The 11604-nt window shown below is 47.6% G+C and overlaps 1 protein-coding gene across 4 annotated transcripts in view; it reads right to left on the bottom strand.

Annotated features, from left to right (window-relative positions):
- Nucleotides 1-546: 546 nt before the first annotated feature.
- The window catches only part of MAPRE2 (microtubule associated protein RP/EB family member 2), a 155810-nt gene continuing 144752 nt past the window's right edge, over nt 547-11604 (bottom strand). For all 4 annotated transcript variants that reach the window (XM_041745978.1, XM_041745968.1, XM_041745958.1 and 1 more), the window contains 3 exons: nt 9009-9148; nt 5153-5311; nt 547-2014 (listed from right to left, as the gene is read on the bottom strand). In XM_041745978.1, the coding sequence (XP_041601912.1) occupies nt 1940-2014; nt 5153-5311; nt 9009-9148 (374 nt within the window). In that variant the 3' untranslated portion in view covers nt 547-1939. The remainder of the gene's footprint in view (nt 2015-5152; nt 5312-9008; nt 9149-11604) is intronic.

Raw genomic sequence — 11604 nt, 5'->3', positions numbered from 1 at the left:
GCCCCAGCAGCTGGCGCAGTCATCACATCCACCCCGATAGGAGTTCAGGTCACAATCCGCCTGGCACTGGGTATCACTGAGCTGTCCCTGCCTAGGAACCACTGAAGGACCATCTGAGTGGAATTATTTATTGTGCCTCTTTACAAGAGCTCTTTTTAAAAAAGGAAAGTCCGTACAAAAGGCTGGGAGGGACCACGCCATTAAGCATGATGCCGCGCATAGCACAACCACTACCTGTGCCCAGGTGTGGGAGGATGTCACTGCCGAGAGCCAGGCTTGCCAGCCTGAGAGAAAGGAGCTGCCGCCGTCATGCAGAACAGGCAGGAGAGAGAAGAAAGGGAAACCAAACACCACAGAACATCTGTCCAATTATGCACAGTGTGTTGTAATAACCTCAGAAATACAAGCCATCTTGTTCACCTGTAACTCAAATACCACTTTGCTGCAAAAGATTTTGAGAAGACTTCTTTTGGTGGGAAGCTCCGATGCTAGAATTTAGAATTGGTATTTCATCAATTAATAAAGAAATGTCAAAGCTTTAGGATACATATTTCAGAAATTTATTTTAAGCTTTTCAGTTAAGAGGCAAGTGGGGGTGGGCACACTTGTTTGTTGTTGTTGCACCTGCTAAGTCAAATAACAAGTGAAGTAAATCTAAAGTTAGAAACCAAGTGAAACGAATGATCCAGGAGGAGGGATACCATCTGTCAAAGGAATAGAAGAGGCGAAGATTTGGAAAGATACTAAGAAAATGTGCAAATATTAGTTAAAAAAATAAGGAATGCTTTTTAATTCATTAATGTTTCCTCTATTTAGCAATTGCCACGGTTATCAAAGGTCAAGGACAAGGAGGGGAAATTCCTTATTCCAGAAGGTACTGGGAGTCCTAGATTTTTTCTGTGCTGTCATTCCAGTGTCAACACCAGACTTCAGAATCAGGAGTCTCCCTTGGAATGATGCTCCTAGGAAGGAGGTCTTCACTTCCAGCGAGCGTGCAGCACGACGGAGGGCTGGGACCCTCAGGGCCGCACACCCTGAAGTCATTCTGTAGTAGGAGTCCCCTAGTGGGGAGGACAGGCTGTGGGCTGAAACCCGGAGAGAGGCAGGAGGACCTGTACCTAGGCAGACCCCCTCTGGACTGTGGGGAAGAGTGGCTGCCCACCAAAGAGGACCCTGAGAAAGAAACTAGCATGAGAACCTGGGGGGTGGGGAGGGAAGGGGCAAGCAGTTTGAGGGCAAAGTTGAGATGGTGTTGTCCTTGAGTGGATGTCTTTCAAAACTAACTGGGTGGTGGTCTACCATGGTCAGGGAGAAATACCGCTGGGCCCTGAAGTCCTAGTTTTGATTCCATTTTTTTATTTTTTCCCTTTACTGTTGGGAGGAGAGGGGGAAACTCTTTTTCCCTATAAAACAAGTTACTATCCTTATGGCTTTCATATCAAGTATCTCTTTCCCTTTGCTCCAATTTATTATTTGACCAAATTTATGTTCAGAGGTTAGACTTGCAAACATCAAAGCACCACGAATGTGTGACATCTAGTGACACTGGTTGAGAAATGCCAATATAAATACCATATATCAAATTACCATTGTTTCACACCGGGATAAAAAGGGGGTGGTGGTGGTGGTAGTGGTAGTGGGGAGGGGAGAGTTGTTCTGGAAAGAAATGAAAAGAGCAGAATCAATCTCAAGCAGCCAAGTGGTGAAGTAGAAGATATGTGACCCCGTGATCTCTCAGGTAGGCCGCCGAACGGCCGGCTGCTAATGGGTCTTGGCAAAGGAAATGGGAACCGAGCGCAGTGGCTGGCATATGCAACAGTGTGTTGATTGATGGTAATGGCAGACTGGGAACAACTGGTTTCTGTTGAGCTTGAGGCCACACGTTTCTCCAGAAGAAAAGTTCCCACGCAAAACTGAAGGCGAGAGCTGCCAGGATGCTTCAGTACTCTTCCTGCTGCTGGGGCTGCTGTTCGTGGACTTGGTCCTCTGCCTCAGGCTCTTCCGGGTGACCCTCCTGACAGGACAGGGGGAGAGGTGTCAGCTGGACAGTGTATGTGTCGGAGGCCCTGCAGTGTCTGCAGGACCAGGAACCCATGAAGCTCAGACCTCACCCCTGACCTCCCCTTCATACTTGTTGAGCTGGGGCCTCTGTGGTCATCAGCAGGCCAGGGGCAGCTCTCTCCTTTGCAGGGCCCCCCAGGATGTCATCCACCTGCAAGAACTGCAGACCCTCTTAAACTAGGATCAAGAGCAACCCTTTCCCCTTACTAGCAGATTGTTAATGCTCGGGGTGCAAGTTACAAGGCAGTGTGGACGTCTGCAGAACGTATGTAATTCTGTCTCCCAGCTTAGTGCTCCCAGCCCACACAAGGCTGTGTAGGCTCACAGAAGGAAAAAAAAATCTTTTTCTTCTGCCCCATATAAGAAGAACTTAAACACACATGTAAATAGGAGACCAGGCTACACCTATGCCAGACAATGCCCTGGAATACCACCTGCTAAACTCTAGTATTTGTGTATCCATCCCATCTTTCTGAACGTGTAGCTGTGAATGAGCATGTTCTAGAGTTCCTCATTCTTATGATAATCATCAGAAAGAGCAGGACAGTCCTGAATAAGGCTCTTGCCTATCACAGGAGGAAAATGGGTGCAAAGGAGGAGGAAGGGTCATCAAGAAGCTCCAAGGGCTCCCCACTTCCTAGATGGATGTGAGGGCATGCATTAGGCTCACCTGCCCTCACGCACACCAGCCCCGCCAGCCATTCTTTCCTCAGGGCTTTGTTCATGCTGCTTCCTCTGCCTGAGAAATCCTCTCCCTGCCTTAGCTCTGTAACTGCTGACATTCCCACTCTTCACATCCAACCTGATGTCCTCTGCTCTGTGAAGTGTTTGTCACTCCCGGCTGTCTTTCTGTGCTCACCACACAAGTCTATGTCTCTATGATCACATGTATCACATTCTGACATATTCCAGTTAGTGGTCCCTCGCTGAGGCAGGGGCTCTGTCCCCTGTCTCCCCAGTGCTTCATCCAATGACAGAAACACAGGCTCTTCCCAAGAGATCTCAGTTGAGGGGGGAAGAATCTTTAGGTCACTCGATAGTGACTTTTGTGACAGTACCTCAGGAATGAAGTGCCTGTTTACATAAGGAGGCACGCTTCAGCTGACAGACGGACAAGGCAGCAGCTAAGCAATGATTAAGTCCAGATGCCTGTGGCCCCTAAGGAAAGGATTCTGAGACTGATAAAGAGGAGCACTAGACAGCTGTCTGGTGATCTGCTTTGGAAACTTCCATTAGGTTTCTACAACTGTGAACCGAGCTGCCCCTGTTTACTTCTGGATGCAGCCTCCCATCTGGATTTCTACATCTTCCAAACATTCTATTCTAGGATGGTCTGACTCCAAGAATCAAGGACCAGCCATCACCAAATAAAGACTTAGTGAAGAAGTGTCTCCAGCAAATACCTGCCCCTGAAATGTCAATGTAGGGTTCATCTGGGTTTAGCTGAAGGGCAGGCACTCAGGCGGAACCTGCCAAGGTCACACGCAGAAGGCCGGAGCTCTCCCCCAGGGCCGGCCCTGCTGCCGGGAGCTGGGATTCAGCCAGCCAGTGTCAGACTCAATGTGGAAGTCACCTGAGATGGCCCCTGCACCGGGACTCCCTATGGGGACACGATCTGGTTTGAGGTGGCCAGTGGAAGGGTTCTCCTCCTGCCCTCAGCACGGGGCCAGAAAGATGTGACGCGGCGCACTGCCGTCCTCCCTCAGCGGTCACCGTCCCTCTGACCCACACTGGCTTGGGAAGAGGAGTAACTCACAGAGCACTCGACAGGTTACCGTGCGCTCTGGGCGGTGCAGGCACACCAGAAATCACAACGTTTCTGCAATCAGATCTGAAAATACAGAGAACTGTACTTTGTGGAGCTATCACTGCCTCTGGGGCCTGGACAGGCTGCTTCTCAGGGCTTCCAGATCTACAGCCTGACTCAGCCAATGATGATTGACGAAGCAGCTTTGAAAAAAACAAAACAAAACAACAAAAACTGGGCCGAGGGGAGGGAATGAAAAATGTGGTGGAGAGTACTCAGCTCTAGCATTTCAAATCTTACATGGCGTAAACATCTGTCTGGTACTGGGCTGGAATAAAGTCATAAAGTCAACTTGCCAGTGACTCGTTCCCATTCTGTCCAAGGACGAACACACGCGACTCTACTACAGAGCCCGGGGAGTGGGCCCAGGCCTTCTGGTCCCACAGGCTCAGATATTCCCACCAGCTTCCACCAGCCCCTCTTTCATACCTTCCACATGGCGGGGCTCCCACACCTGCCCTGCTGCTGAGGCCCCTCACTCTCCACCCAGGGAGACTTCGTCTCTACTCTTTATCCCACCCTTTCCCTTCCCGTCCTGGGTTCTTGAGAATCTTCTTCCTCTGCTGTTCCTCACAACCTGCTTTCCATCACCAGGCTGGAATCCACTCCTGAGGTCCCCTGCCACCTGCCTTCCTCACACTCATGAGTAGCAAGCCCTGATAGCCTGGTCTTCCCCACAGAGGCGGCCTCCTTAAAGTTTTATTTAAGTAATCTCTATCCCCAACATGGGACTTGAACTCAAGACACAGATCAAGAGTCGCATGCTCTTCCAACTAAGCCAGCCAGACACCCCCAGAGAGGCCTTTTAAAAATATTTTTCAACTAAGGGCTGTTGCATAGTAGTGGTCTGCACTGGTAATGAGTCACCAAGACAACCAGCTATGAAATCACAACAGGCAGATGTGGGGCTGATGGGGATGGGAAAAACATCTAGACGAATTCTTCCTTTAACCATACTCTGATCTGTCATGAAGAATCCTTACACACATTCTTATTACTCAGCTGCTCAGAGCTGAAAACCACTTGAAATCTGGCTGCATAAACCTATTTTTCTCCACGAGTCTTCCTACCCACCCCCATGCACTCATCTCTTCCCAGACTAACTCATGAACGCACAGCATGGGTCAACAGATCACGGTGATGATGATACTTATTCTTCTGGCTGAGTCACAGTTCCCACAGATCCCAGGGCAGCATCTGAAGGCACACTGGTCACTCATCCCTGCACCTTGACCAAGAACATCGCTTCCGAACACAAGAGTTGAGGGCTCTCCTCACACTTACGTGTTCTTCCGAAGCATAGAGGACTTCCATTAGTCGCTGCACGAGGTCATCATTTTCCTGCCCGTGTTCTTGGCAGAGTAGCTCAATCTCTCTCAACTTGCCAAAGTAGAAATCTCTCTCCTTTTCCACACCTTCAAGGGCAAGTTTTAATGAATGTACCTGCAAGGGAGTGAGGGTGGGGGGAAAAAACCCCAAAGTACAGTATAAGAAATGTGCCCCCACTGTGCCTGCCTATAAAGACCCGAACCAGGAAATGACAGATGTGCCACAGAGTTTGAGCCCGGGCCACAGTGTCTGACTTCAGCAAAGCCTGTCACCCCCTCTGCCAACTGACTGTTCATAACCACTGCTGGAGGGATGGCGCTGCTTCACAGGGTTGCAGCCGGGCTCCGAGTGAGCTTTCCTCCTCTCCAGCTAACCTGGGCTAACCTGGGCTACGGCACATCCTCCCCCTACCCTGTCTGTCCTCTGCACGCCGAGGGGAGAGGCTGCCTCTGCGGTTACTTTAGATGAATTCTGAGGACCCTCCTTCCTTCAGAGAACTTGCATGAAGAGTCACCCTAGATAAGTGTCCCTGAGCCACACTAGACAAATGCTTTCTACTGAGAAACTGGGTCTCAGCTACATGAGGAAAACGGGGTGAGAGACTGTGAGCCAGGCTGAGTGCATTGGTCTGAACTCTGGTTCTGGGTCTGGAGACATCACAGGGAATGCGGGGGAAGAGGAAGGGAAGGAAACCCCGTTCCCTTAGCCAAACAGACCCTTCAATCCCTTTTCCACCCTGGGTGCTGGTTCTAGGACCTTCTAGGGCTGTACGGCCTCTCACAGTGATGACAGATATAGTGTAGGGAAGGTGGCAACAGTGTCACCTGGACTGGAGGAACACTGACCCTGGTGTCCACAGACTGGGTCTCAAATCCCAGGTGGGCACAGCAGCAACACACAGGCCCAAACCATCTCCCAGTTCCTGCTCCCTAAGAATCCTTTACTTCTTTTTTTTTTTTAACCCCCTTGTGCATTTAGATTTACACAAACAATATTCTTTAGGAGGTAAATTAAATCTTTCATGGTCCTTCTCAGGTGAAATCTCTCATTCAGGGTAGTAAAATCCCCCTAACAGAATTGCTAAAAATCCCCTTTGCAAGGGGAAATTTTCTCCTCGAATGATTCTGGGCTTTTGTACATGCTATTATTATTATTATTTTTAAATATTTTATCTATTTATTTACAAGAGACAGAGGCAGAGATGTAGGCAGAGGGAAAAGCAGGCTCCCTGCAGGGAGCCCGATGAGGGACTTGATCCCAGGACCCTGGGATCACGCCATAAGCTGAAGGCAGATATTCAACCGCTGAGCTGCCCAGGCATCCCTGGACATGCTATTTGCCTGGAATTACTGATCCGTTCAAACATACCCTGTGTACATGCAGTGTCTATCCCCTTTCTGTGCACCTGGTGTAAGGCTCAGGGATATGTTATGTCTTCTCCTGTCTTTTTTTTTTTTTTTAAGATAAAGAGCAGGGGTTGGTGGGGAGAGGGAAAGAGAATTTTAAGCAGGCTCCATGCCCCGCAGGAAGCCCAGTGCAGGGCTCCATCTCACCACCCTGATGAGAGCTGGATGCTTAATGGACTGAGCCACAGAGGGGGTCCCTCCCCTCTGTCTTTTGATTCATTTCTATCACTGGAATTGTCTAGCACAGTGGTACTTCATACTATGGCATGGGAGACTGATGCCTGAATGGAGGCAGAAGGCCAAGTAAATGAGAATTCTTCAAGTTTATGGCACTCATCGCTTCCTCTGTTACGGCTGTAATTCACTCTTTAGCCTTGGCATTTCCACTCAGCCCTTCCTCGTCTTGGAGTCCTCAGCGCCAGCACCATCATGCCTCTGCGGCTACAAGGAGGCTACAGGGAGCCTCTCTGCAGGCAACCAGCACAAAAAATGGACGGAGTGGTAACAGATGCACAGATATGGAGCTGGACTAAGTGCTCAGTGAACCTCTGAATGAACGCTCACAGTTCAGGGTGTGTGTGGCCGTCCCTCTGAGGGACTGGGAGGGGGAGGCAAACAGACATAGTCCTCCTCAATGGACATGGGGGCAGGCTGGGGAGGGAAGCCCTTTGGAAGTAATAATGGAATTACAAGACCACCAGAAAGCTCCTCTTGCTCTTTGTCCTCTCTCCCCTCTAGAGTGATGTTTTTGGATAACAGGATGAGGAGGGCTGGCTCCCCTGGGGATGGGAGGCTCTTTGCGTAACTGGACAGCTAATGGGAATGTAGAGCCAGCCCCAAGGAGAAGAAGTGGGTCTGGCTGGCTGAGGCTGAATGGGAGAGAGGCAGGAAGGATCTCAAGGTCTCCATGTGATTACAATCTGGTTTGGAAGGTTGGAGGCTTGGGTGTGGTAGAGGGGGAGGGAGGAGGTGTCCCTCCCCCACAGGGAGGAGACAGATGGTGACAGAACAAGAGGTAATAAAGATATCAAAAGAACTTGGGTTCCTAAGGAGAATGGGTTATAAACCTCAAGCATCACAGACCCACGCCTGATTCTCTCTGGGTCTACTCTCAGTTGCTTGGAGCCTTGGGCATGTGACCCAAGGCTCATTATGGCCATCCCACCTGCCTTCTATTTGAGAAGAACCTATTACTGGAAATTTCATATGGGCTCAAACTGAGAATCAGCAGGTAGTTACAACATTCCACAGCTTCTAAATCAAAGTCCAATCCATGGGATGACTTCAGGTTTCACCATTTTCATTAAAGTGATCAGAATTGTAAAGAAACACCCTAGCTAAGCAATCGTCTGCTCTTAAACTAGACTCCTGATTGCAAATATACAATTATCTCAAAAAACTGTTTCCAGACTCTTGCTGGCTCATCAGGAATCAGATTAATCACCAGGAATGGCCCAGCCACTTGGCTGGGAACAGCTGAAGAACTGTGAATAAAGGCTCCTCTCCCAGTGGCGGGAGCAGCCAGGATAAAAGACTCTCCTCAACTCAGGGTCAGGGGAGGTGGCTTCTGCAGTGGGCCTTATGCTACCAGTGGTTTTATTACCTTTCGACTACATATAATCTTGGGCAAAATTAGCTATTGTTAGGTAGACAGCATACCTAAACTTTTATAGTGAAAATTTCAAAGACAGTAGAGTTAGATTTACGGTAACCCTGAGGAATATTAGACAAAAGGGAACATTCTTCAACTTAAAACACAGCCATGGCCTTTCTGAATGCCCCAGCCCCCAAGTATGGGGTTCAGTGCTTCTGTGGCATCAAACTTCTGGTGTTTGTGGGAAGTATTAGGTGCTCACTTTGCTGGCCTAATCACCCATCCCTTACAACTGCTCTAAGCTCTACAAGGGAAGGGAAGGTCTCTCTCTCTCTCTCTCTCTCTCTCTCTTTCTCTCTCTCTCTCACTACCATTATATATTATTAGCATCAAGCACGGAGTCTGTCACATAGAACAGGCTTGACTAATAGTTGAAGGAAAGGAAGGAGGAAGAGACTAACCCTAACTCCAGTGTTGGATGCCATCCAGACTGGCCTTAAGTGGACAGCCTGGAGCTTGTGACCAGCACTGAGGTGTGTGCATGGTGTAGGGGTGGGGTGAGCGGGACCCTGGCCTATAACCTGGATTTACCAGAGACTGAGTCCTCTGTCTTTCTGTCTTAATGTACAGCTTTGAGATTTCTGATGAACATCTTTCATTCCTTGAGGGACACTGACTTTATCTGCCTGAACAATTCCTTTAGTCCCTAACTTGTTTGAAACCACTGCCCCCTCCCTTATATATTTCAGGCCTCCAAGTTTTTTTTCTCCCTCCTTCCCCTCTCAGACACAGGCCAGGACTGAGGAGTTACCTGTTCATTAAGCTGTATGACCTGTGTTTCTAAATCTTTATCAGATCTGGATGCTGAGCTGCTGGACGAAGCCCTTTTAGCTGATGAGGGACGAGAAGGTGTGGATCCTGGCTTAGACGCTGGGCTTGATTTAGCCGCACCTGAAAGTAACCAGAATAGATTACAAATATTGGCAACATGAAGGACACTTTTTAGATCTATCACAAATGTAGGATATAAAAGGAGTTTACTAAAAAGTATAGAAGGTAGGCCCCCTTGACCCTTTCCAATCACAGAAACAGCATACATACACTAAGAAAAAGTGCACATAGTACGAAAGGGTCGGCTTGGGCAACATATTTAACCTTTCTGAGCACTTTTCCCCCCTCAGTATGAGATTAAGTTGTCCTTTCTCCCTCTGGAGAGATAAGAATAACACATTTATTTTATCCAAGAGATTTAAAGATATAAAGATTTTTTTTTAAGAGGAAAGGTTCTTAGATAACCTCCAAGCATCACCATAATTGAGTTTCTAAAAAACAAAAGAGTTCATAAATAGATGAATACTTTAGAAAAAGCATCAGTACAAAGGAATTTTTTTTCTCCTCTTTTGTTTCCTAGGTTTAGCCACTGAAAGCATCTGGGAGCAATGACTTCTTCATACGAGTGCGTGTTCCTGGTATCTATGTCCTGGTTTCTAAATTTTATTCTGCACAAAGAGAGCTTCTTGAGAGGTGGTGGGTTCCATGGGTGGGGCAAGGGAAGTACAGGGTGAGCCTGGAATGCCTTTTTGTGTCAAAAAGCAAGGATGTGCTCACGAACTAATGTCAATAGGTATAGGGGCCAGTTTGAAGGTGCTTCCGACTAGCCACACTTGGGGCATTTTCATGTATCAAAACAATAATGGCTCTAATAGACTGTAATGCACTGAATAAAGAAAACTCTATAATGATGAAGAGAAAGAAGGGGAAAAAAGAAGGGAGGGAGGATACGAAGGTTTTTATAGAACATGGATAGCTAGTAAACGTAGAAGAAATGTTAGAACTGGTAAAAATCACAATTTTGGAACAAATGTAACTGATCCAGGAACAGCTCACTGACTGTAAAATATTAAGTGAGAAGTTCTGGGGGAATAAGGCATTCATGCAATGTCAAGATATTACCTTAAACTTTACTTACTGTAATGGAAAAAAGGTACACCCTTACATTAGGATAAGCCCTTTAATCAAGTGATTCAAAGCATCCGTAATAATGATAGAAACTAGGGGGGAAAGGTCACTGATGTCAGGTAAGAGCTCACCCACTGGAAGCTCAGTTCCTAACAGGCACTCACAATCTAGAATATGACGTAGACAACAGGAAATGGCCTCTGCAGCCACACAACAGAAGCCACAAGGTATATGCAATGAAGTTTACACACTTTGTGGATTAGGAAGCTCAGGGTCATTACTGGGGGCCCAGCCAGTCCCTTTTCCTCTGAACACAACCTTGACCTTGTGGCAGCCCAGCCTGGCGGGAGTGCTCCTCTCTTGTGCAAAGGTTTGCCCAAGTTCTCACTGTGTTCCCACACCTTCTTCACTCCTCCAGAAGGCTCTTGGAGCACGAGGGACCAGCATTCATCACCTCTGTAACCCCAGTACTGGACTTAGCATCATATTTGGCTGAATGTATATTTAGTGGTAAAGAAGGTAAAAGTGTTGAAATAAACACACAAGCAAGTAAATGCAACTTGGTTCCATGGTTTCCAATTTCAGTTTGTCAGTACCAGGATCAGAAAGGGGCAGGGGGTAATGAAGCCAAGTGTGCTGACAGCAGTTACAAGTTTCAACCAATGATCTAATTATAAAGCAGGAAACAGGAGGAGTTCAGGTGCCTGGAGTCCTCAGTTCTAAATGCAATGTCATACACCCCCCTCAAGAAGCACTAGCAATATTATAGCCTTGAAAATCTGTTAACAAAGAAAAAAAGGGAACTTTCTTCTAAAAATTTCTAGGGAAAGCCCTAATATAATTTAAAATGAAAATTAGGGACGCTTGGGTGGCTCAGCGGTTGAGTGTCTGCCTTCGGCTCAGGGTATGATCCCGGGATCGAGTCCCGCATGGGGCTCCCTGCATGGAGCCTGCTTCTCCCTCTGCCTGTGTCTCTGCCTCTCTCTCTGTGTCTCTCGTGAATGAATAAATGAATGAATAAATAAGAAAATCAAATTGGGAACTGACTTAAAACAGAGTATCCAAAAGTAAATCTTCAGTGACCCGGAAACCTCGCCTATGCAGAAGACCTTCCCAAGGATTCTTGAGACCTGGTGCTTTGCTTCATTTGTGATTCACATACAGCTGCGAGGATTATCTCTGTAGAAGCCCACAGAACATACTCTTGGAACCTCACATCTGTGTCCCACTGGCCAGGCTCTCTAAAGGCCATGCCAACGAGGTAGAGGGAACAATGTGTGTAACAGCAGAGGTGATAAGGGGAGGACATGCCGATCTGGCACGTGCTCCCCCGAGGGCAGCTATAGGCCAGCCTCACTGTGGAAAAAGCTTCTGGAAAATCAAGTTATTTCAGACCTTTTTATAAGCAGTATGCCATATTTTAATATCAATAAAATCTAACAGAAAGC

The sequence above is a fragment of the Vulpes lagopus genome, chromosome 1, assembly GCF_018345385.1.
Source record: "Vulpes lagopus strain Blue_001 chromosome 1, ASM1834538v1, whole genome shotgun sequence".
Classification (NCBI taxonomy): domain Eukaryota; kingdom Metazoa; phylum Chordata; class Mammalia; order Carnivora; family Canidae; genus Vulpes; species Vulpes lagopus.
This window is presented reverse-complemented; position numbering and strand designations above follow the sequence as displayed.